The sequence below is a fragment of the Macaca fascicularis genome, chromosome X, assembly GCF_037993035.2.
Source record: "Macaca fascicularis isolate 582-1 chromosome X, T2T-MFA8v1.1".
NCBI classification, from domain to species: Eukaryota; Metazoa; Chordata; class Mammalia; order Primates; family Cercopithecidae; genus Macaca; species Macaca fascicularis.
This window is the reverse complement of record NC_088395.1, coordinates 136,172,975-136,199,592: the sequence shown is the minus strand read 5'-3', so window position 1 is coordinate 136,199,592 and position 26,618 is coordinate 136,172,975. Positions and strand designations below refer to the sequence as shown.

Below are 26,618 nucleotides of genomic sequence, written 5' to 3'. Positions count from 1 at the left end.
TAGATTAAAAAATGCCTTTATTTTTAAAATGTGGCTCAACTACATGCAATGTACTGAGCCAGTTTTGGAATCCACCCTGTACCAGAGTAAAACTGGACCAAAGGAAGTGAAGTCAGGGCTCCTGGCTGTCACTCCTCCAGCAACTCAATCTACAGAGCTTTTCTTCAGCTGTTTTTTGTGACGTGTGGTGATTCGTTTTGGATTCCTCTGTATGACAGACAGGTCCGACCTTGAGGAAGACCGGTAGCCCACATCCTCTGCTTTTATGGGGTTAATGATATGGCCTGGCTTGGTGACGACCTTGGGAGTAGTCAGCTTTTGGAAAGCCCTCTGGGTGTTCCATGTGGATCCTATGGGGGTCTGGATGGTCCTTTCAAATTGCCAATGGTGGGTAAATGGATATGGAAGCACTCGTACCTGGAAAGGAAGGAGAATGATTTGGTATGAGGCAGGCCTGGGGTGCAGTTATACACTGTACTGACAACTCTCATCAGGTACTATTTTGGTACAGGCCACGGTTCCACATGATGACTGCAACTGAAGAGACTGAGAGGTTAAGGCATCCCATCGCTCCCATCTGCTCTTAGGAGTCAAATCTGCTTGATGACATTTGGGAGTAGGGGGGCCTAAGTTGGCTCTGGATCCCCTGTTTATTCAACAATTCAGGGTCTAAAAAAACCAACCTGACACTACTTCTGTCTTTGTTTTTGTTTTCTTTTTTGAGACAGAGTCTCACTCTGTTGCCCAGGCTGGAGTGCAGTGGGGTGATCTCTGCTCACTGCAACCTCTGCCTACCAAGTAGCTGGGATTACAAGTGACACTGTCCCTATCCAGCTCCAGGAGCTCCAGGGCTGTTGTCCCAGAGTGAGCTTTTCTATGTAACACTGTGACTGCAAGAATCCAGACCATTTTGTATCCCTGTGGATTTTATAACTTTTCTACCCTCTTTATGCTCTCAGTCTCCTCCTTCCCTCTCTTAGGATTGATGTTTCAAGGAACCCGAATCCTGAACTCTACCAGGCCATTACACTTAGTTTCATCTTTTTTGTTTGTTTGTTTTTGTTTGGGTTTTTTTTTTTTTTTTTTTTTGAGATGGAGTCTCGCTGTCGCCCAGGCTGGAGTGCAGTGGTGTGATCTCAGCTCACTGCAAGCTCTGCCTCCTGGGTTCACGCCATTCTCCTGCCTCAGCCTCCTGAGTAGCTGGGACTACAGGTGCCTGCCACCATGCCCGGCTAATATTTTTGAATTTTTTTTTTTTAGTAGAGACAGGGTTTCACCGTGTTAGCCAGGATGGTCTCGATCTCCTGACCTCATGATCCGCCCACCTCGGCCTCCCAAAGTGCTGGGATTACAGGCGTGAGCCACCACACCCGGCCCACTTGGCTTCATCTTCTTTTGGCACCACAGAATGTAGAGCTGGAAGGCCCTAGATATTGGCAATGGTCATCTCTGGCCTGAAAATTTGGCTTAGAGGGAGGAAATGATGGAGCTAAGTAAATGAGGAGCAGCATTGGAGAACAGAACCCAAAGCTCCTGTTTCCTTGCCTGGTATTCCTCCACCACATTTCTACCTTCAGACATTTAAATAATCTTTCAACACTTCCGCAATGGCCAAAGGAGGAAGACACGTAAGCAGAAAATGGGGATGTAAAAATCAGTAGTCTTTGGCAGGGCACGGTGGCTCACACCTGTAATCCCCGCACTTTGGGAGACCGAGGCAGGCAGATCACTTGAGGTCAGGAGTTCAAGACCAGCCTGTCTAACATGCTGAAACCCCGTTTCTACTAATACAAAAATAAGCTGGGCGTAGTGGCGCATGCCTGTAATCCCAGCTACTCAGGAGGTTGAGACAGGAGAATAGCTTGAACCTGGGAGGTGGAGGTTGCAGTGAGCTGGGATCATGCCACTGCATTCCAGCCTGGGTGACAGAGTGAGACTCCATCTGAAAACAAAACAAAAACAAAAAAAGCAAATCAGTAGTCTCTGGAAACATTCAGTGGAATACTCAAGAGAAGCTAAGCACTATCTGGTGGTCCTGGTAGTAGCAAAGGAAACAAATTCTCTTTAAGTTAAGGGAATGTCTTATTTGGGTTGACGGCTACATCTGTGCTTGTCAACCAGGGCAACAGAAAAAGAGAACACCTGGACAAAGAGAACACCTGGACAAAGTATTCAGTCTCAGAAGTCCCCCCTAGGCACCTTGAAGCACTTTATTCTACTGCATGTTGGAACCTGCAGTAACTTATTAAAAAGATGAAAATCAGGGGAGATTCCTAGAAAACTATTTGTCAGTTTGCCATGACTGCATTAAAAAAACAAATAGACCCCTGGAAGGGAAGGGTCGTCTTTATTGAGCTCTATACTCTACCCATCACCTGGAATCCTGGCCCACTGAAGCACCCTTTCCCCCCTTCCCTTATCGTGTAACTGCCTATTTTCTAGTTATATAGCCTTAATTGGGACTGCAGTAGTTACGTTTCAGTTTCTGCAGTGATTGGTTCACAAAATAAGATAAAAAAGAATGTTACTGAAATGTATATCTTCTTACCTCTGTTCTGTAGCCATTAGTTCCTTATTCCTTCAGAGGGAAAAATGTAACTCATTTCAATATACTGGCTGGGGACAGATGTCAGAATTGAAGGGAACATAAAGGTCATCTAGTCCAATCTCATTCTTGAGTCCCCTTTACATGTACTCACACTCCCAGAGCAGCCTTGAATTCTGTATCTCCTCTAACTTCTACTTTATGTGACTTCATACAGTAACCTTCGATATACTTGAACACCGTAATCACGCTCAAATTTTCTTCTCTTGTAAACATCCCCAGCTCGTTATCATGTGACACAACTTACAATCTTCTCATTCTCCTGAACAAGTACCGGTTTGTCTTCATTTTTCTTAAGCTACAGCTCAAACCTTATAGCCTCTGTTTGAGCATTACCTTGACTCTAAACATTTTTCCTGGCCAGTAATTAAAACAGCATAGTCTATCTGAGATGATAAATGTAACAGCCATTCAGCAAAAACAATAGATTTGATTCTGTGGTCAAGATCACACGTCCCTCTTGACTACAGATCACTAGAATACTCCTCTCAAGCAAGAAAGTCAGGCAGCTAAAGAACTCTCTAAGTTCTCACCTGATGAGCCGCTGTGTGGATGTTGCGCTTCTCATTAATAATCACATTTGGCAAATTCTTATCTTTTCTTGGAGGACCCTCAGGGGCTTTAATGAGAAACCTGGAAAGCAAAACAACAGGACATCTGACTAGGAGCATTAAGGACTTAGTCAAAAGGGTAGGGAGGACACCGAAGGGCGATGGGGGAGAACCTAGTGCCCTTTTGACAGACTTTCTTCCGCATTCTTACCGGCGTCTTTTCTTGGCACTGGGCTTTAGGCCCACACCACCCCACTCGCCCCAGCCAGGTAGCGTCAGGTCCACGTCCTTTGGCTTACTAGCCTCCACGGCTTCCCTCTTCTCTTTCAAGAAATCTCTGATGACATCATCCCCAGCAAAAGCTTCCTTTATCATCTGCCTTTGGTTTCTCTCCTCTTCATCTTCCTGGGGAGAAACAAGCGAGAGCTACAGCTTGGCTTATGAGCTGTGGTTCATGGCGAGAACGGTTGAATTTTGGGTCGTGACATTTTAGCGCCCCCTAGAGGGAAGTGCTGAACAATGATGGTCTTGAGATACAAACTAGTGCGCAGCCAATCATGCTCCAGTTTTCTTCCCTCTAGGGTAAGTATCTCTAGCTCATTATCATATGACACAATTTTAAACTTTTGAGTAACGAAGCTGCAGGGTGGAGGAAGGAATGGCCCGTGTTAGCAGCAGGAGCTCTAAGTGGCCAGACTGTAGGCTTCGTCTAGCTTATATCCCTTAAAAGACAGGTGCCAGGATGCTTCACTGAGTTTCAGATTAACTGGGGAGTCTTAGACCATTTGAGATCCCACTGAATAAAACTTTGGCAACAGTTCAATGACTCACCTTCGAGTTGTCCTGCCTGGGATCTGGTCAGAACTCTGAGTTACTCCCTCTTGCCTCTGAGAGCAGTATTAGAGTCACCCCAGAGGAGTTTTGGTGGATCAGGGTTTCGGAAATAGGGGTCTTGACAGCACCCATAGATCTGCATCTATTAAAACATCACTGTTTTAGGACCAGCCTGGCCCTATACTATTCTGGACTTCTCAATTACTGAAATGTGCCCGCAGCGAAACAAAGCTTCATTACTCCTTGTGCAAGGACACTTTCTGAACAATGGCCCACCACCCTGGCTTTGCTCACCAGCTCCTCTATTGTGGGAACTGCCAAAGACTTCACGGAGGGAGACTGTGTGGTTAGGAGGTTCTGTAGGTCGATCATTTGCTCCTTCTTTTTCTTCTTAGGGGCATCAGGGCGATTATTTGGGGTCCTCTCTGACTGCTGCCCTTCTAACACAGGTCTGGAAAGCTCCTTATTTTGAAAACATTCTTCTTTTCCCAGCTCTTCTAGTTCTTCCAGCGTCTGTACTCTCTCTGGCCTCTGTAGCAACAGGGGCTCCTCTTCTTCTGTGGCAGGTTCCTCTCTCTGGACCTGGGGAATAGTCCCCTCTGAACTTGCTTTTTGCTTCCTGGACTGATCATTTTCCTTCAATTTCTGAGATAGTACTCTCAATTCAGACAGCACTTCCTGGCTGCTGGAATCTGGGGGAAAAAGAATGAAAGCTGTCAGAAAAGGCCGGGTGCGGTGGCTCACGCCTGTAATCCCAGCACTTTGGGAGGCCGAGGCAGGCAGATCACAAGGTCAGGAGATCGAGACCACGGTGAAACCCTGTCTCTACTAAAAATACAAAAAATTAGCTGGGCATGGTGGCGGGCGCCTGTAGTCCCTGCTACTCAGGAGGCTGAGGCAGGAGAATGGCATAAACCTGGGAGGCGGAGCTTGCAGTGAGCCGAGATCGCGCCACTGCACTCCAGCCTGGGCAACAGAGCGAGACTCCGTCTCAAAAAAAAAAAAAAAAAAAAAAAAAAGAAAGCTGTGTCAGGAAAAGGAGGTATGTACGTTGTCTGGTTGGTAAGCATTTGTTGAGCACCCACCAAGTGCTAGGTACCACATAAGACATTCTAACGAGGACAAACAGGGAAAAGAAGATTCTGTACATTGAATCTCCTAGAGAGTACACTAATCATAGCAGGCAACGGAGTTTGGTAATTAAAAGTAGCATGTGGCCAGGCGCGGTGGCTCATGCCTGTAATCCCAGCACTTTGGGAAGCCGAGGCGGGCAGATCGTGAGGTCAGGAGATCGAGACCTGGCTAACACGGTGAAACCCTGTCTCTACTAAAAATACAAAAAATTATCCAGGCATGGTGGCATGTGCCTGTAGTCTAGCTACTTGGGAGGCTGAGGCAGGAGAATCACTTGAACCAGGTAGGCGGAGGTTGCAGTGAACTGAGATTGCGCCACTGCACTCCAGCCTGGGTGACAGAGCAAGACTCTGTCTCAAAAAAAAAAAAAAAAAAAAAAAAAAAAAACGGAGCATGTGCGATGTTGGATATGGTGGCTCACGCCTGTAATGCCAGCACTTTGGGAGGCCAAGTGGGGAGGACTGCTTGAGCCCAGGAGTTCGAGACCAGCCTAAGCAACATAGTGAGAACTCATCTCTACCACCTCCACTCCCCCAACAACAAAACATTTCCAGGCATGGCAGTGTGCATCTGTAGTTCCAGCTACTTGGGAGGCTAAGCTGGGAGGATCGCTGGAGCCAGAAAGTCAAGGCTGCAGGGAGCTGTGACTGTGCCGCTGCATACTAGCCTGGGCAAACAGGGCAAGACCTGTCTCAAAAAAAAAAAAGAAAAGTAGCATGTTGGAAAGCAGACGTCCTGGGTCCTATTCCCAGCTTTGCCAATGATCCACTGTATGACTGGGACTGTGGCTTAAGTTCCTCGTGCAGTAAACCCCACTTGGGAAGATTGCCCCAAGTTCCAAATTTTAAAAAAGGAAGCCACTTTAACAGGTGGCTTCTGAATGCAACTTCATTGTAATTTATGCTTTACTGCTTATAAAAACCTTATCCAGGATTTTCATCTTTTTTTTTTTTTTTTTTTTTTTTTGAGACGGAGTCTCGCTCTGTCGCCCAGGCTGGAGTGCAGTGGTGCAATCTCGGCTCACTGCAAGCTCCGCCTCCTGCATTCACGTCATTCTCCTGCCTCAGCCTCCTGAGTAGCTGGGACCACAGGTGCCCGCCACCGTGCCCGGCTAATGTTTTGTAGTTTTAGTAGAGACGGGGTTTCACCGTGTTAGCCAGGATGGTCTCGATCTCCTGATCTCGTGATCCACCCATCTCGACCTCCCAAAGTGCTGGGATTACAGGTGTGAGCTACCGCACCCGGCCAGGATTTTCATCTTGACTCAAGAATTTCTACTCCGTATCTTAAAGCAGTATTTCATAATCTGCTGTTGCTGAGTCAAGGGATGAAGTAGCGGCTTTATCCAGTGGATGTAGCTCACACTTCCACTGGCAACATCTGAGCAAATAACACTAGTCTTAAGAGTCTGGAGGGGCTGGCTGGGCACAGTGGCTCACACCTGTAATCCCAGCACTTTGGGAGGCTGAGGTGGGTGAATCACTTGAAGCCAGGAGTTTGAGACCAGCCTGACCAACATGGTGAAACCCCGTCTCTACTAAAAATACAAAAATTAGCTGGGCGTGGTAGCGCATGCCTGTAATCCCAGCTACTTGCGGGCTGAGGCAGGAGGATTGCTTGAACCTGGGAGGTGGAGCTTGCAGTGAGCCAAGGTTGCACCACTGCACTTCAGCCTGGATGACAGACACCTGTCTCAAAAAAAAAAGAGTCTGGAGGGAAACCTGGCAGTGACATGGTTCTAAACTGGCTTTTTCATTGACTCAAGTTGCCACCATTCCCAAGTTGATCCTGCTCTCTAGCTTTGGCATGAAGCCATTGTAGCTCCTTAGATCTGGCCTTTGGACACATGGATGTTTATTTCTCAAGAATCAGGTTTCCTTGTTCATTTTCATTGGGGTCCGTGACTTTCCAGTATTTTAGGACACTCTTGGAAGGTCTGAGAAAATTTGATTTATTTACTGTCTAAAGAAATGCAAATCTGTCTTTCATCCTTTCATATCACAGTCAGCCGCTCTGCACATTTAGATAGATGGTCAGTTGTTGAGGGGGCTTAAGAGAAAGCCACTAGGGTCCTGTGGCCATATATGGACACCCCAACAATCTCAGCCCACTGTGCTGCTTTCCAAAATTCTCTCAGAAGTGACTGCTTGCAATTATTAATCCCAGAAATATCCAGCCAAAACTATTAAGTAAAGGTCACCACAATACATTCTAAATTATAGCTCTTTTAAAATAAATTTTTGTATGTGGAAACCTGAAAAAAACAAAGGAAAAAAAAAAAAGGAGTCTGGGTGCGGTGGCTCACACTTGTAATCCTAACACTTTGGGAGGCTGAGGTGAGAGGATAGCTTGAGGCCAGGAATTCAAGACCAGCCTGGGCAACAGAGCAAGACCTCAGTCTCTACAAAAACGTAGCTCAGCATGGTGGCACATACATGTAGTCCCAGCTAGTTGGGAGGCTGAGCCAAGAGGATCGCTTGAGCCTGGGAGGTCTTAGGCTGCAGTAAGGTATGATTGTACTACTGTACTCCAGCCTGGATGACAGAGCAAAACCCTGTCTCTTAAACAAAAAAAAAAGTAGAAAAAAAATAATTTTTTTTTGCCATGTAAAACCAGATTTTTGCCGTCATCTAAATGCATTCCTATGTGGAACCAAACCAGACCTGGTAATTTGTCCAGATAGCCAAGTGATTTCTCAATGTAGGTAGTTTTCCTAGGCAAGCTTTTTAGTGTCCTGGTTTATTGCCAGAAATGGGAACTCTGACCAATCTCACAGGTGCTAACACTGTTAATAAGATCTCTTCAAGATAACAGGTAGAAAATATAAAGTACAAATAGAGCCTGAGCATGGAGTCACAATTCTAATTTGCCATGTAGCCCCGTGGAGTCATTCATTCCGTAAAGTCTCACCCCATGTAGACACACATAAACTAGAATTAAGAAATGCTAAAAATGCCACTCCTACTTAACCAACAAAACAAAAAAATCCGGCAATTAGAAGATGTTTCCTAATGTCTCAAAATTGACCTATCTGTGTCTAAAGGTGTGAATGGACTTTCAGATTTGCCATTCTACCATATGTACTTCTCCCTGGTGTGTAGGTACCAGGAACACTAACTCACACCCTAACTTCAAGGATGGTTTAGTTATTATGGCTTTCCGAAGGCTGTAAGCCCCCCAAAACAGAAAATGTGCCTGAACCACGTTGCATGGCCATGCAGATGACTGCTTATTAAATGCCTTCAAAGAAGAGTAGTTATGAATGTAATTTCTCTACAGGGATCCAGTGCATGCACTCTTGCAAGTCCCTAGAGCCTAATCACTATGCAGTTGTGTGTGTGGGTGGACACATTTTTTTTTCTCCCATAGTCTGTCCACAGCACTAGGAATTTCTCCCTTCCATTTGATCACAGCTCACCTTTTGTTTCTTGACTGCCTGCTGGCTCAGCATCCTGGCTGAGCTCAGACCTTTTTCTAAGGGATCGCCTTTCCTCAAATTCTCTCAACAAAATTTCTTCTTCTGCCACTGGTCTGTCTTCTCCCTCACTTTCAGAAACTTCGTGGGCCTCAGGCTCTGGCAGTTGCTCAGGGTCCTCCTGGGTTGCAGCCTCTTTGGTGTCACTGGTACAGCTCCTGAGCATCCAGGGATTCGGCCCGTCTGCATTCATCTGCACTTCATTCACTACATCAGGGACAAGGAGTTCTTCCACTTTTTCTTCTGTGCCTCCCTCCTCTTCCTCACTCTCAGAGGCTACCTGGAGTTTCTGTGTTAGTTCTTTGTTCTTGGCCAACTGTTCCTGCATAGCTTGGCGAGCCTGGAGGAAAGAGTCACAGCATGAGAGCCCTGTCATTAGTGACTGCAATAATACCTTTCCTGGTCCATTTCATAAAGCTGCCTCCTCTCGATTTGACTTGGTATTTCTTACTGGTACCTACTGTTTAAACTGCATATACAATGCTGGGTTAATAGCTGTGGTATAAAATGGAAGACAAATTCTTTGTCTTCAAGGAATCAACAGGTGAAATAAGATTTTAAAAAGCTCCTCTCCCGCTTTGGACTTGCCTTCAATGCTGTTTCCCTTTCATCTCTCCTTTTCCACCTTGTTTCTGGTCATTTTCCTTTCTGCCTTAGAGATTTTTCTGATGCCTTTTTAGATTCCTGGTTTTCCATCCATCCTCATGGCTCTTCCCCAACTCTGCTTCTGCTAGCATCCTCCAATTCCAGATCTTCTCTCACCCCAAGGGTCTCTTACCTCCAGGTCATATTTGGCCATAATTGCCTTTGACTTGGCCCATTTCCCACTGTTTTGGTGCTTAAGGCTCATTCTTTCCTAGAAAGAAAGAACAGAGTGAGATTTAGACCTTTAGTGGCTTCCAAGGAAAGCTGGTTCAAAGGGATGGGGGTGGGGCAAGAGGTAGTCTCACCATCATTCTGGCCTTTTCAATTTTTTCCAGTTCTTCTAGTGCCGCAGCTGGGTTAACCTTCCGCAGCTGTTCAAACTCTTTTAGGGCTTTCTTGGCCTTCCCTTTCTTCACAACTTTGTGATACCTGTAGGGTAAGAGGGGTAGGAGGGAAGAGTTTAGCAATTTAGCTGAAGCATGGATGTCATAGGCACAAGTGCCCATACTACCCAATGGGTTCCCTAGGCAGGGGGCTGGAACGGGCATCATAGAGCTAGTTGGCTATAGGGAGTCAGTTTGGGACCTGAGAGGACTGGCAGGATTCTTGGTACCCACAGTCCTCAGGGTAGACCTCTGTGGCTCAAAGAGTCTCCTTTGCCTTTATAACTCAAGGGAGGAGTAGAATAAGTTTCATTTTTTTTTTTTTTTTTTTTTAAGACAGTGTCTCACTCTGTCACCCAGGCTGGAGTGCAGTGATGTGATCTTGGCTCACTGCAACCTCCACCTCCTGGGTTCAAGCGATCCTCCCGCCTCAGCCTCCCAAGTAGCTGGGACTATAGGTGCACATTACCACGCCTGGCTAATTTTTGTATTTTTAGTAGAGATGGGGTTTTGCCATGTTGGCCAGGCTGGTCTTGAATTCCTTACCTCAAGTGATCCACCCACCTCAGCCTCCCAAAGTGCTGGGATTACAGGCATAAGCCACCGTGCCCAGCCAGTTTTACCAGTTGCCCAGGTTGGTCTTGAACTCCTGAGCTCAAGTGATCCATCCATCTTGGCCTCCCAAAGTGCTTGGATTACAAGCATGAGCCACCACATGTGGCCAACAAGTTTCAAACAGGCGAAAAGGCAGGAAGGAAGCCCTATTGGCCTTAACAGCTCTGGAATTCAGAGCTCATTCTGCAGAACCACTCTGTGATGCCTTGGAAGGTAGAGAAAGTAACTGAATAGTCCTCTTTTTGGCAAAACTGTATGAGGTTGGTTTGTGGGGAACAAAAGGCTAGTCACGCCTGTTTGGGACCTCATCTACATGACTCTAGTTGCCGCATCAAAGGTTCTCTCCAAAGAATTTATGATGAGCCACATGACTTTCTTCTGTGGAACCAAAGGCCAGTTCACAGGGGCCTCCTTACTTTTTACTTTTGATTTTCTTCTCTCTTCGAGCCTTGGCCTCATAGTAGGACTGCAGAGCCCGAGCCCTCTGAAGCTCTGCTCGGCGCATCTTTGCCTACAACAAATGATATTTACAGTGACATCTGGGCCAGAAGACAAATGCTAGGAGAAGCGTGGCATGCCTGGGTGTGAAGGGCCTATGACACACTTACCTCTTCCAGGCTCATAGCTTGGAGAGAGGCCTTTTCCACGGGGGTCAGTAAAGGGTCTGCCACTGGCTGCTTGTTCTTATGGAGGAGGTTGAAAATTTCCTGCTCCAGGGGAGTTCTTGCCTTAAAGAAGCAACAAAACATTCTGAGTCTTAAGCCATGCTCTTACAGCTTTCTCTCTTTACTATGATTATCTAACTTATGACACTATAATTGGAATCATAAGTGGATAGGATTGGCTGTTACAGCAAGAGAAGGGGGTTCCAGTCTTGTTGTCAGCAGTGTAAATAAAGCCTTATTTGATTCTTATATGACAACTTCAGCAGGGAGATGCTGAGGCTACTCTCTAATACTGCTGAGAAGGATCACTGTGTTCAGGTTACCAGTATGTTTTTTCTTTGAGACGGGTCTTGCTGTGTTGCCCAGGCTGGAGTGCAGTGGCGCAATCTCGGCTCATTGCAAGCTCTGCCTCCCGGGTTCACGCCATTCTCCTGCCCCAGCCTCCCGAGTAGCTGGGACTACAGGTGCCTGCCACCACGCCTGGCTAATTTTTTGTATTTCTGGTAGAGACAGGGTTTCACCATGTTAGCCAGGGTGGTCTCGATCTCCTGACCTCATGATCTGCCCACCTTGGCCTTCCAAAATGCTGGGATAACAGGCATGAGCCGCTGCGCCTGGCCCAGGTTACCAATATATGTTAAACAGATTTCCATTCTCTTAAGAATCTAGGCACATTGCCCTTGAGTCCCTATATTGTTATGTATTATTTGAAGCACATAACTATTACTTTATAATTAGGAATCTCAAATGCATATCATAAGCCTTCTTTTAGAATACTTCTAGAGGGAAGGGGCGGTTATTTTTTTTTTTTTTGAGACAGAGTCTTCCTCTGTCACCCAGGCTGGGGTCCACTGGCACTCCAATCTCAGCTCACTGCAACCTCCACCTCTAGTGCAAGTGATCCTTCTGCCTCAGCCTCCTGAGCAGCTGGGACCACAAGTGAAAGCCACCATGTCTGCTAATGTTTTTTATTTTTTGTAGAGACAAGGTCCTACCATGTTGCCCAGGTTGGTCTTAAACTCCTGGCCTCAAGCAATCCTCCTGCCTTGGCCTCCCAAAGTGCTGGGATTACAGGCGTGAGCCCAGCATGCCGTGAGGTTAGATCTTAAGATAAGCATTATTTGCCATTGATGATATACCTAGGAAATAGATCTGCAAATATCTCAGAGGGGAAGCCCAACTTTTTTTGACCATAGCCCACTGCTATAAACCATGCATATAAGTGTTCTTGGTATCATTAATTACTGATGAAAGAAAATGAGAAAAAACATGACTTTTTTTGGCACAGTCTTCAAATGTAGTTTGTGGTGGGGTGTGTGTCTTAATTTCTTGAGCACAAAAGGATATTGCCTTTAAAAAAATATAGGATGGGCATGGTGGCTCAGGCCTGTAATCCCAGCACTTCGGGAGGCTGAGGCAGGAGGATTGCTTGAGCCCACAAGTTTGAGACCAGCCTGGGCAACATGGTGAAACCCCATCTCTATTTATTATGTTAAAAAAAAAAAAAAGAAAAAAGAAAAAGACCTTCATGTAATTAGCCTGTTTCCTGATGGTTCAAATTGAACTCTCCTCATTTTCTAACTTTGGCTCCAATTCCTCAGTTTCCAGTTAATTTTGCATGCTAGGCAGAGTATGTATGAAACAAATGTACTGTAAACCAGTTATTCCACATGCTATCTTGAGGATGGCTAAATAATCAGGCCGATCATGCCACGGTCCACATTCTGGCAAGGCACAAAGACAGCCCTAGGCAACAGCTAGTTTCAAACCTCACACACATATTATGTGTGGTTTTCTTCAATAGCCATATACATCATGGTCAGTATTAAACTTACAAATATTTGGATAAATGCATAAACGCACATCATCACATGTTACACGATGCTATTGATTTAACCATAAAACTGTTTTACTGAATAGTAAAGGTACGTGTTCTTCCATTTTTAGTATTTGCAGTAGTGATCAATCACAGGCTGCAAAGTGATTTATACTACAATGCTGTAATGTCCCTTCAATTCAAATCAGTTTACAAACATTTGTTGATTGTAGCTATATTCCAGGCACTTGTGTGGGGTGCTAGGAATACACAATTGATTAAGATAGTTCCTGTCCTCATGGAGCTCACAGCCTTTCAGAGCACAGACATATACAACACAAACAGCATAACATAATGGGTTAAATACATACTGCTACGTTATTCTATAGGGGTAATCACAGAGGAAATCACCATTAAATATATTAGGAGGTAGGTTAGGCTTGGGGAAGGAAGTGACCTTTTGAATTAGGCTTTGAGGCCTAAGTACAGTTCTGTCAGGAGGAAAAAAAAAAATCCAAACAGATGAGCATAAGCAAAAACACAGACACAGGGAAAGGAGTGGTATGTAATAGAATGTGTTGTCCAACATAGCTAAAATGCTAGGTAATTTTATTTTATTCTGTAAGTGAACAGCCTTTGAAGGATTTTAAGGAGAGCAACAATCAATTTCGTGTTTCAGCAAGAAAATCCTGCTGATTGTATAGAGGATATATGTAAAATTCCAAAGGAAAGGTTCGATGAGGGCCTCAATTAGGGCAGTGAAAATGAAAATGAAGAGAAAATAGGAGCCTAAGGGCTATTACAGAGACAGAATTTGCAGGCCTAGGCCCCTGTATAAGCTGGCGGAGAGGGAGATAGTGAAGGGGTCAAGTAGGAATCAAATGACTGAGGGTCCAACCTAAGTGACTGGGGTAGGAAGTTACGCTGTTAACTGAGTTGCAGAATGAAGGGGTATAGGTTTTGGAAGTCTGGGGAAAGGAAATGCGAAGCTTACTTTGGACTGGACTAAGTTTAAGGTGCACATGGGAGACCCAGGTGACTCCTGCTAGTCACATGGAATATAAGACTGGAGCTCCAAAGAAGGGGTTGAGAGTGATAGTCAAGAGTTATGGAATTTTCTTTTTTTTCTTTTTTGTTTGAGACGGGGTCTCGCTTTGTTGCCCGGGCTGGAGTGCAGTGCCGCGATCTTGGCTCACTGCAAACTCCGCCTCCTGGGTTCACGCCATTCTCCTGCCTCAGCCTCTCGAGCAGCTGGGACTACAGGCACCCGCCACCACGCCCGGCTAATTTTTTGTATTTTTAGTAGAGCCGGGGTTTCACCGTGTTAACCAGGATGGTCTCGATCCCCTGACCTCGTGATCTGCCCGCCTTGGCCTCCCAAAGTGGTGGGATTACAGGTGTGAGCCACCGCACCCAGCCAAGGTATGGAATTTTCACACCTGTAATCCCAGCACTCTGGGAGACTGAGGCGGGCGGATCAAGAGGTCAGGAAATCGAGACCATCTTGGCTAACACGGTGAAACCCCATCTCTACTAAAAACTACAAAAAATTAGCTGGGCGTGGTGGCGAGACTCCATCTCAAAAAACAAACAAACAAACAAAAGTATGGAATTTATAGAGCAAGCATAAAAAGGACTAAGGAAAGCCAGAGAGTAAATACCCAGAGTGTATCACAGAAGCTAGAGGGGAGAGATTTTTAGAATGAAATGTGCTAATGGTGTCAAATACGCTAAAGACTAAGAGGGCTTGGGATCTGGCAATTCGGAGGCCCCTCACTAATGCCTTTTGAGAGAAGTTATAGTGGGGCAGTAGGGGAAGAAGGTGAGGGAGAGGAGGCAGCAGTGGAGACAGACCAGCTCTTCCCCAAACACATTCCTTATCAGATAACAAGATTTGCTTCCCCTGTTAAAAGCTTAAAATTCAATTTATTGAAATTTTAATAAAATCAGTTTGTATACCCTAAGTTAAATTAAATCCAACAGGTGTCTTCACCATTGTTTCATAGCCTTTATTTTTATTTTTTGAGACAGAGTCTCACTCTGTTGCCCAGGCTGGAGTGCAGTGGCACAATCTTGGCTCACTGCAACCTCCACCTCCTGGGTTCAAGTGATTCTGGTGCCTCAGCCTCCGGAGTAGCTGGGATTACAGGTATAAGCCACCATGTCCAGCTAATTTTTGTATATTTTTTTAGTAGAGACAGGGTTTTGCCATGTTGGCCAGGCTGGTCTCGAGCTCCTAACCCAGGTGATTCACCCACCTCAGCCTTCCAAAGTGCTGGGATTATAGGCGTGAGCCACCACGTCCGACCGGCCTGTTTCACAGCCTTTAAAATGCTAAAGCATGTTGTGACTCTCCAATCTCCAGTAGGGGCATGCAGCATTTTCTAGCAATGCCTCCTCTCCTCTTGTGAGGGCATACTGAGAGACTAAGGTTTCAAGGAGAATACCTTGGTAAATAGTGGTGTACACAGAGAATAGTGAGGAGAGGGGTGAAAGAAGTTACCTTACAGCATTTCTAGCACTTTGCAGTTTACAATTGCCTTCTCATGCAATATTCCACTTAATTATTTGCAGCTAAACAAAATTTTAGGAAGCTGAACCAAAACTATAGTACAGACTTTCAATTTTCTTTTTTTTTTTTTTTGCAGGCTGGAGTGCAGTGGTGTGATCTCGGCTCATTGCAACTTCCGCCTCCTGGCTTCAAGAAATTCCCCTGCCTCAGCCTCCTCAGCAGCTGAGACTACAGGCATGTGCTACCATGCCTGGCTCTTTTATGTATTTTTAGTAAAGATGAGGTTTCACTATGTTGGCCAGGCTGGTCTTGAACTCCTGACCTCAGGTGATCCACCTGCTTCAGCCTCCCAAAGTGCTTGGATTACAGGCGTGAGCCACCGTGCCCAGCCTGAGACTTGATATTCAATCTCTAGAAACCCTAATACAGCATATACTAGTTGTTGGTACTTTGCACTGTAAGTTGTAAGGAGAGACCTAGGAGTTGCTAGCCACAAAGCACCCTCTGAACTAAGCACTTCTTTATTTCTCTGTGCCCTACTAGCATAATTTCTCAAAAGTCAGTCTTAGAATGAATGAATGGCATGGCATATTCAATGTATAACATCTGAGCCTCACTCTATCTTGAAGAGGTTGTGCTATTCTTAGTGTAACCTCCTCCACTACCATCTAGTTTTTATTTTTTATTTATTTATGTATATATTTTGAGATGGAGTCTTGTTCTGTTGCCCAGGCTGGAGTGCAGTGGCACGATCTCGGCTCACTGCAACCTCCGCCTCTGAGGTTCAAGTGATCCTCCTGCCTCAGCCCCCCTAGTAGCTGGGATTACAGGCACACACCACCATGCCCCGCTAATTTTTGTATTTTTAGTAGAGATGGGGTTTCGCCATGTTGGCCGGGATGGTCTCAAACGCCTGACCTCAGGTGATCCACCCGCCTCGGCCTCCCAAAGTGCTGGGATTACAGGCGTGAGCCACCACGCCCGGCCCCATCTCGTTTTTAATAACAAACTTGGCATTTTCCTGCTATCTCCAAGATTACACTGTCATTTGGAAAAAGCAAGGTGGAGGACAGTGTGTAGTAGCATGCTACCATTCTTTTTATTTAAAAAGGAGGTAAACGTGAATATAAAAATGAAACTCAACAACAACAACAGCAAACTTATGCAAGTGGTGAGTATGGGGGTAAAAATGATCAGATGGGGCAGAGGGTGGAGTCAAACTTTTCACTACATATCTTCTATGCTTTTTTATTTTTGAATTCTACAAATTGTATTACCTCTGATTTTTTTTTTTTTCTAAAGTCTCCCTTCATCCTGCAGCCACACTTTAAACCTGATCTCTTTTTCATGTAGAAAAGGAAGCCTCCTAGAAAGAGAATGGTAGTGACTTCAGCAAAAACATCAGAAACAGCTTATCCCCATAATAAGCAACTACTCGCTCAATTTCTAGCTATTGTGGCAAGCAATGTTTACTTTGATTAGCTTCAATTAGCTCAACTTCCCAACACCTAAGAAACTACTATTCTTGGGTTTTTGGAAAGTAAAGAGGAGAAGCACAAAGAGGGCATCTATTTAAGATTAATCAGCCCATTATAGACTATAGACTCCATACCAATGGTGTATTGGAAAAGTAGGCTAGCTGTTCTAAAGCAGCTATTCAGACTAAAAACCGAGACTTTAGGGACCAACATAGGATTTCCAACTTCTAATTTTGCCAAGAGCATAACTACCATTTCATCTCCAATCCCATCATTTACTACCACCATCATTTCATAGAAGAAAAGACATTTCAACACCACTAAAATAGAAAGAATAACCTCATAATAAAAAAGAACTGGCAACATTACACCCACCAAACAAACATACTTACAATTATCCTTTTGTTTTAGACAAAAACTTTGTTAGGGGTTAGTGTTTGGGAAACCCAGCTCTAAACCCCTGCCCTGCAGCTCAGAGTCATAATAAGTCACCTGCTGAAGTTCTAGTCATTGCCAGCAACACATATTTTAATGTGGTATTCATTCCTGTACAAGCAAACTTTGGCTTCTGTTGTTCACATATCCTCACTAAGGCATCATTAATACTACCGAGTTCCTGATTTCCCTAGGATCAGAATGTGGCTTTAAATGCTTTTAAAAAACTGGAGTAAAAGAAAGAAAACATTATTATGTTCCCGCTATAAGGGCAATCACACGGTTTAACACAAAAACATGGAAATAGCCAAGTACTGTATACTACAAGCAGATGAAAAGTGACACAGAGACTGGGCGCGTTGGCTCATCATTCCTGTAATCACAAAACTTTTGGGAGACTGAGGTGGGCGGGTCATTTGAGGTCAGGAGTTTGAGATCAGCCTGGCCAACATGGCGAAACCCTGTATCTCCTAAAAATCCCCCCAAAAATTTAGCTGGGTGTGTTGGTGCGTGCCAGTAATCCTAGCTACTTGGGAGGCTAAGGCAGGAGAATCGCTTGAACCTAGGAGGCGGAGGTTGCAGTGAGCTGAGATCGTGCCACCGCACTCCAGCCTGGGTGACGGAGCGAGACCCTGTCTCAAGAAAAAAAAAAAAAGTGATCACAGAGCTATTGTGACTGACATGTCAGTCACATGACTGACAATGACTATGGGCAATCCCTTCTTTCTGAGCACTAAGCTAAAATGACTTATGCTGGGGTTTAGCTTAACATGTCCAATCAAATCAATTGCAGGCTCTGAAATCTCCAACTTATAAAATCTCACCTTTCAGTGAAGTTCAGTTTCATTTTGTTGTACTCACCTTCCAGCCACTGAGTACATGTTCAATGGGAGCAATGGCTGGCTCCTCCTTCTCCAGCGGAAAAACCAGCTGCTCTGCCTGCCGGTTCTTCAGGACGACAGGGTCCCATTTGGAGAGGACTTTTGCGGTTTTATTGAATGCTACTTCTCTGTGGATCTGAAGCAGACAAAGTATGTAAAAGGAAAGAGCCACAAGATTAAAGCATCAAACCCAAAGGACTAACAAGAAATTAGGAAACAACGTTTCTTAGCCCACGAAAGAATCAGGATGCTAGAGGTTACTGCTTGCTTCTCAGGACTGCAATTTCTCCTAGATTATTATTATTTAGATGGAGTTTCACTTGTGTCGCCCAGGCCGGAGAGCAATGGTACGATCTCGGCTCACTGCAACCTCTACCTCCTGGTTCAAGCGATTCCCCTGCCTCAGCCTCCCAAGTAGCTGGGATTACAGGCGTGTGCCACCACACCAGGCTAATTTTGCATTTTTAGTAGAGACAGGGTTTCACCATGCTGGCCAGGCTGATCTCGAACTCTTGACCTCAGGTGATCCGCCTGCCTCGGCTTCCCAAAGTGCTGGGATTACAGACGTGAGCCACTGTGCCTGGCACTCCTAGATTATTTTTAATCTTATCCATAGTGGGGAAATCACAGCTCCCCCTTCTCCCATTTTTCAGGTCTTTCCCTTCTTTCTATTACCCTATTTTCCCTTGTCAACACAATTTCTTTCCCTTAATAGACCACCTTCTCTATAGCTTACCCGTTCAATCTCTTCTTTGTTCAGAGGTAACTCCACTGTCTTCTTTGATTTGACTCTATTCAGTTGCTTTTTCACAGTGGCCAAAGAAGATGAAGTTTTAACAGGCTCAAGCAGATCTGCAAGGACCAGCTTTTCTCCTGATCCTGTAGAAAGGTCAAACTTTCTAGTCAGACCAAGAAGTGAGGCAAGATCTCAATATAATGTAGGCAGAAGCCTCAGTAGAAAATGCCAGTAGATGGCAAATGTGCAGAGAAGCAGGAATAATTCTCTTACTTCAATTGCCTATTTCTAGCCAGGCCAACACTATCACTCTACATTTATCCCCAAACGTGTTAGGGGGTAGAAGATAGGGGAAAATGTTTATTCAAAACTCATTTTCTTTTCTCCTGGTGCTTCTACTCTTGCCCTATTGCAATTCATTCTTCACATAACAGCCAAAAATAAAAACAACCAAAGTGGTATTTCTTTTGTTTGTTTTCTTTTGAGACAGGGTTTCACTCTGTCACTTAGGCTGGAGAGCAGTGATGCCATCTCTGCCTCCCAGGCTCAGGCAATCCTCCCACTTCAGCCTCCCAAGTAGCTGGCACTATAGGCATGTGCCACCACGCATGGCTAATTTTTTGCATCTTTTTTTGTAGAGATAGGGTTGTGCCATGTTGCCCAGGCCAGCCTCAAACTGCTGGGCTGAAGCAGTCTGCCCACCTCGGCCTCCCAAAATGCTGGGGATTACAGGTGTAAACCACTGCACCCAGCCCAAAATGATCTTTTGAAAATATAAACCACAGCATGTCATGACGCTGCTGAAAATCCTCCAGTGACTCCCCATTATACTTTGAATCTCATCTACCTAAACGACACGGTCCTATGAGATCTAATCCCCATCTGCCTCTCTAACCTCATGTCACCCCCCCACCCTCCACCATGCTCTTGTCACAGGGTCCTCTTTCCCATTCTTCAACATGCTGTGCATGTTTCTACCTTAGAGCCTTTGTGCTAGCTGTTCCCTGGCCTGAAATACTTTCCCTAATCTTTGCATGGTTCACTTGACTTGTCATTCAGATCTCAGCTTCAATTTTGCCTCTTCAGGGGCCTTTCATGACCAACCAATCTAAAGTAGCCACTTAGTCGCTTTATTGCATCATCCTCTCTTATTGTTTCCCTTTATTAGAAAGTAAGCCCCAGGAGCTCACATCTTATTCGCTACTGTGGCCTTGGTATCTACAACACTTCCTGATACTGCTACCTAGTAGAAACACAATAAATATCCGCTGAATGAGTATGCTTGGAATACATTGTTATTTGCCCTAGGAGGCTACACCAGTGATTACTACGAATGCAAAACCCATTCTAGCTGCCTAAGTTGTGAACAGGGTGAAAAAGATTTGGCATCTAGACTCAGTATTAGGATAAAATCCCACGGCTGCCACTTATTAGAGCATGTATTCTGAACAGGGGCAATTTTTACCATCCCCCCCCACCCCAGGGTGAAAATTGGTTCTTTCTGGAGGAGTATGAAAAGAATCTTAGATATTACAATGTTTTGTGTCCCTCCAAGGCTCAACTCTGTCCAACAAACTCTTATTCCTTAGGACTTGATTTCCTGGGGAAGGGGCATAGTGGGAGGGATACAATGAGGAAAAAATGTCTTAAAAGGCTCCTCTCAGGGGAGCAGTAAAAAAGCAAAGGTTGAAAAACACTGTACTAGGCAAAGGCCCTTGAACAAGTAACTTGACTTCTCTGAGCTCTGGCTGAAGAGAACATTTGCCTGTCTCCTAACTCAAAGCATTGTTAAGAGAACTGAAATTAAAATGAAATTGTACAAATATGAATTATGACTAAGTTACTAAGAGGCAGCTGTCTTCATTCATGTCCCTCTATCCTAGAAGTATCTCATCAAACTCGGTAGCATACCTTGACCACAGCCTTCTAGGCTTTGAGAGATGGAAGAAACTGAAGGGCATCTGACTACACTTCTTCACCCACTCTCCCAGGTATTTATGGTATGAGTCATTAACCACATCAAAAACAGTTCCTGGGAGGTGAGGTGAACACTATGCCCTTGGAACCCCACAAGTTTCATGCATGGGTATCTTCTTTTGTTCAACTTACCTTCAGAACTGACATTGAACTCTGACACCTTCAGACTAGCCTCAGACCTCTCAGCCAATTTCCGCCTGAAATTAGGCAAAACGATATAATAGGAATGGATAAATTTTATGGGGGCTTAGGGGTGGGAGAGACAAACACTTCTCTCTTCATACAGGGCTCTGGTTTCTTGTATTTCTTCTAGGGTCAGGTTTTGTCATGATGCAGCAAGGAGATCTGTTCCTAACTTGGACTTGGTTATCTAACCCTCATCTCTTCTCTTTATTACAAGGTAAGCATAGTGGAAAACATATTGGACTTAGATTAAACACACCTGAACCTATAACATATTAGCCAGCTGACCTTGGGGGTAAGTCAATTTACTTCTCTAATGGGGTTAAGTAATGCCTACTCAATGCTTTAAAAGATTTTCATTGTGGAATAAGACTGCAAATGCTTACAGTAATAGCACTAAGACTAGTAATAGCTAACAATTACATAATGCTTACTATATGCTAGGCACTGGTATTAAGGTCTTTACATGAAGCACTCAATAAATATTAGCTGCAGAGAAATCTCATGGAATCAACTATATAACCTGCCGTAACTGACAGGAACGTTACCTATTCTTTCCATCAAGGGAACTGATTGCTTCCAGAAGCTTTTGATGCTCTCTCTCTCCATCATTGTCCCCCTAAGACACAGAAAAGGAAAAACCATCACGATGAGGGGGAGGGAAAAGACAACATGGAAATTGAGTCGCACATAAAATCTCTTGCTCTTTATTTATTTATTTATGAGACAGAGTCTCGCTCTGTGGTCCAGGCTGGAGTGCAGTGACATGATCTCAGCTCATTGCAAGCTCCACCCCCGGGTTCATGCCAATCTCTTGCCTCAGCCTCCTGAGTAGCTGGGACTACAGGCGCCCGCCACTACACCTGGCTAATTTTTTGTATTTTTAGTAGAGATGGGGTTTCACTGTGTTAGCCAGGATGGTCTCGATCTCCTGACCTTGTGATTTGCCTGCCTTGGCCTCCCAAAGTGTTGAGATTACAGGCGTGAGCCACCACGCCCGGCCAAATCTCTTGTTCTTTTGGTCAGTAGAGAACTGGGGAATTGGAAGAGGTCTGGTGTGCAAGCATTCCAGCTCAAACTAAAAGGGAGCTAATGTCATGTGTCTGTCCTAACTTGCTTCTAGACAAAAAGGGCTTAAAATGGTGTTTCTGTATAAAATATATAGTATGATCTAACATGGAAACCCTGACATATAGTGTAAGTCATAGCCAGTTACAAAGTTGGCTTTTTTTTCTTTGAGACAGAGTCTCGCTCTGTTGCCCAGGAAGGAGTGCAGTGGTGTGATCTCAGCTCACTGCAACCTCCACCTCCTGGAAGTGATTCTCTTGCCCCAGCCACTGGAATAGCTAGGATTACAGGCGAGTGCCACCACACCCAACTAATTTTTGTATTTTTAGTAAAGACGGGGTTTCACCATGTTGGCCAGACTGGTCTTGAACTCCTGGCCTCCAGTCATCCACCCGCCTTGGCCTCCCAAAGTGCTGGGATTACAGGTGTGAGTCACCACACCCGGCCTCCAAGTTAAGTTGGCTTTTCCTACGAAGAACACGACAAGCAGAAAAAAATAGACAAAAAAAAACACCCTCCTTGTTATTAAAATAGATGTGTTGTGTGCCCCCAACCCAAGGGAAAAAAAAAGTGTTTTTTTGTAAGGGAAATAAAGAATTGGAATTCTTATAGCATCTGTTGGAGATCCAGCTTAAAATACATATGCATATTTCAGTCAGATAATTAAATAACGCTCTATAGAAATCCAAACTTGGGAAATCATATCATATGAGGACCATGTGTTTCAGTCTTTTTTTTTTTTTTTTTTGAGACGGAGTCTTGCTCTATTGCCCAGACTGGAGTGCAGTGGCTTGATCTTGGCTTACTGCAACCTCCACCTCCTGGGTTCAATAGTAGCTGGGATTATAGGCACACACCACCACACCCAGCTAATTTTTGTATTTTTAGTAGACACAGGGTTTTGCCGTGTTGGCCAGGCTGGTCTTGAACTCCTGACCTCAGGTTATCTCCCTGCCTTAGCCTCCCAAAGTGCTGGGATTACAGGCGTGAGCCACCAGCCGGGCCTGTTTTCGTTGGTTTTATAAATTATACTTATGCAACTTGCGGGTAGTGAGTGTAACTTAGTTTCCAAATCCTTATAGCACTTAATATGATACAGTAACTTATATATGAAACACTAACCATTTGTAATTAATTTGAGAGACCTGAACAAATACATAGAATATTGTCACACCTTTCCATTCCAGGAATGTGCTCTCTACCCTAATTTTGAAGGCAGTTTAGCAATTGTCACCCACCTCATCTTCACTCCCACTCAAGAGGTAGTCTTTTGGCAAATCTACTAGTTCTTCCTGTTGGCTCAAAGCCAGAAGGCTGTTAAAAGAGGCAACAAAGAAATGTGAATGCAATATACCCATGTAACAAACCTGTATATGTATCCCTTAATTATAATAAAAGTTGAAATTTAATAGAGAAATATTGTTATTTGAAGCAATGTCTAATCTATTAAAACAATCTCGTAAACATTGTAACTTCAACACAGAATAGCCCTATCCCTCAGAAGATATATAAAGCAGCATGAACGCCTTTGAAAACTTGTCAAGACGTGAAATTTAGACTGATGTCAGGCATCACCTCCAGGAATGATGCCTGACTCAAAACTGCATGTAAAAGAGCTAACACTTTTCAGTGATTGGCACAACATTTCCTATGACCTATGGGAAGCTGTAAAAATGTCAGACCCTAGAATAATATGGCCAAAGACGCTGTTGCTAGCCCTGGAGGCAAGGCAGTTTCACGATTAATATTTCTAAGCATCCTCCACATGTTTGACTCTTTGATAGGCAGCCTGATCAAAAGGCAGCCTGATCAAAAGTGTCATCTTGGCCGGGCGCGGTGGCTCAAGCCTGTAATCCCAGCACTTTGGGAGGCCGAGACGGGCGGATCACGAGGTCAGGAGATCAAGACCATCCTGGCTAACACGGTGAAACCCCGTCTCTACTAAAAAGTACAAAAAACTAGCCGGGCGAGGTGGCGGCGCCTGTAGTCCCAGCTACTCGGGAGGCTGAGGCAGGAGAATGGCGCAAACCCGGGAGGCGGAGCTTGCAGTGAGCTGAGATCTGGCCACTGCACCCCAGCCTGGGCGACAGAGCGAGACTCCGTCTCAAAAAAAAAAAAAAAAAAAAAAAAAAAAAAAAAAAAGTGTCATCTTGATCACTTGTTCCCAGGAATGGAGAAACAGGTCGAAAGCAGCTGAGTAAGCCATTTTCCCTGGGGCCTGCTTAGCAAAGTAGGTGCTTAACTAGGGAGACTGGTACCCACAAATTACAAAATTTACCGTTACTTAACAGCATATATTATTAGTATTTGCAAAGCCAACATTCCTAAACGGACTACATTTAGTTCCGGGGGCGGGGAGGGGAGGCACAAAACATCATAGGAGCCAAAACGTGGCGATGACTCCAGTCAGCAAAGCTTTCGAAGATTCGGGGAGTTTATAACGCCTGCACTGCCTGCGCAGAGGATTAAATCGGGCCGCGGCAGAGGCAGAAAAAGGGGTCACGTGACGAGGAATGTGAAACATAGTAAATGAGCTGGGGAGGCAGAAACAGCATCAGGACCAACAGGGATGCGGCTATACAGCTGAGGAGCGGAGTAAGTGAATGAAATTAAAAGGGCTTTAAAGGCTGGATCGCGGAAAACAGGAACAAGTGGCCAGCTCTTGAGGGGAACCACTGCCATCTGTTAAAAGGGGGCGCCCATTTCCCAAAAGCTGGGGAACCCGGCCCCCAACGAGACCCAGAATCCCCACTCCCCTCGTTGCCCTTCACCTCTCTGCAAGCCGGTTCGCAGTCATTTCAGCAGCCAGCTTCTCTCACATGGACCAAGAACGGAAGCCGAAGGAAAGCAATTTCCGTGCCGGCCGCAAAGCAATTTCTGTTTCCGTCAATCGCTCGCGACGTACACGTCAGTTCCGTTGCGTACTAGGCGTGTGAGAAGCAGGAGCCGTGTAGGGAGGGGACTGCGTAAAACGGCGAGGCTGGAGATGAAACGGCTGTCAGCGGGTGGGGCTTTCTTTTCTCCACCCACCCCGTATTTCTCTGGTGCGCCGGTGTCTGTCCTCCTGGTCCCTGGTTTCCACGCGGCCCAGGGTGGGTTAGCTTAGGGCGAAGGTACTGCGCTGTCAGGGACTGAGCCCGCGCCTTCATTCGTCCCTACATAATCCAGAAGGAAAGACTCCAGCGCCCGTCCTTGTGCGACAGCGTCCTGCAAGCCGGCCACCAGCCAGCTCGGGGGTTTATTGAATGCCCATTAAGTGGCCAGATTGTGCCGGGCCCCGGAGATCCGATGGTGAACAAAACAAGTTTCCTTCCATTTAAGGAAAAATATCTTTTGATCCCTTGTAATTGCAGCTCTGTTCTTCATTTCCTGAGTCAAAATATTTTATCCAAGAATGGGCCGTCAGTAGCTACGCTTCCTCACCTCCTATCAACTTTAAAAAAATTATTTTAAACAACTTTTTTTCTCCCATCAACTTTTAAGAATTTATTTATTTTTGAGACAGAGCCTTGCTGTGTCGCTCAGGCTGGAGTGCAATGGCGTGATCTCGGCTCACTGCAACCTCTGCCTCCCAGGTTCAAGCGATTCTCCTGCCTAAGCCTCCGGAGTAGCTAGGATTACTGGCGCCTGCCACCATGCTCGGCTAATATTTGCATTTTTAGTAGAGATGGCATTTTGCTATGTTGGCAAGGCTGGTCTGGAACTCCTGGCCTCAAGTGATTCGCCCGCCTCGGCCTCGCAAAGTGCTGGGATGACAGGCGTGAGCCACTGGGCCCTGCCTAATATATGTGTGTGTATATATATATATATGATGATTGTAGAAAAATAATAGACAAGAACATTCTTTTCATTCTTTTAATCCATTCCCATTTTTGCTTTTGCCCCATTATTCCACAGAAATTGCTCTGGACAAGATCAGCGACACCCAAAGTTGCTAAATAAAATGGATACCTCTCAGTCTTTGGGTTCCTAGAACTTTGTGTGGTATTTAATAACTGTCTGTTCCCTCCCTCCCTCCCTCCCTCCCTCCCTCCCTCCCTCCCTCCCTTCCTTCCTTCCTTCCTTCCTTCCTTCCTTCCTTCCTTCCTTCCTTCCTTCCTTCCTTCCTTTCCCAGAGTTTTGCTCTTGTTGCCAAGGCTGGAGTGCAGTGGCACAATCTCGGCTCACTGAAACCTCCGCCTCCCGGGTTCAAGCGATTCTCCTGCCTCAGCCTCCCGAGTAGCTGGAATTACAGGCGTGCACCACCACGCCTGGCTAATTTTTTTATTTTTTAGCAGAGACGGGGTTTCAGCATGTTGGTCAGGCTGGTCTCGAACTCCTGACCTCAGATGATCCCACCTTGGCCTCCCAAAGTGCTGGGATTACAGGCGTGAGCCACCACGCCCAGCTAATTTGTTTTCTTATTCATGAAATGTTTTTGGCCATCTACTATGTGCCAAGCCTCTAGGCATTGGGAATACATTGGTGAACAAAGCAGATATGTCCCATAGTTTCCTAGAGCTTACTTTCTAGTGGGATTAAAGACAATTTTGTCATTGTTGAAACTCCATCCTGAGATTTCATGACACCACTCTCTCCTGGTATCTTAACCCTATGACCATCTTCCTCAGTCTTCTCTGCTGGAT

At 45.2% G+C, this 26,618-nt stretch overlaps 1 protein-coding gene across 1 annotated transcript; it reads right to left on the bottom strand.

Annotated features, from left to right (window-relative positions):
• UTP14A (UTP14A small subunit processome component) lies at nt 1-24,842 on the bottom strand. Its single transcript, XM_005594545.4, has 15 exons — nt 24,765-24,842; nt 23,232-23,307; nt 21,474-21,544; nt 20,875-20,939; nt 18,766-18,908; nt 18,010-18,165; nt 10,851-10,970; nt 10,659-10,753; nt 9,550-9,673; nt 9,378-9,455; nt 8,543-8,939; nt 4,285-4,682; nt 3,368-3,561; nt 3,139-3,238; nt 1-417 (listed from the first exon to the last, which is right to left on the bottom strand). The coding sequence occupies exons 1-15, from the start codon at nt 24,788-24,790 to the stop codon at nt 145-147; spliced, it is 2,316 nt and encodes a 771-aa protein (XP_005594602.1). The 5' UTR covers nt 24,791-24,842; the 3' UTR covers nt 1-144.
• Between the last annotated feature and the right edge of the window lie 1,776 nt (nt 24,843-26,618).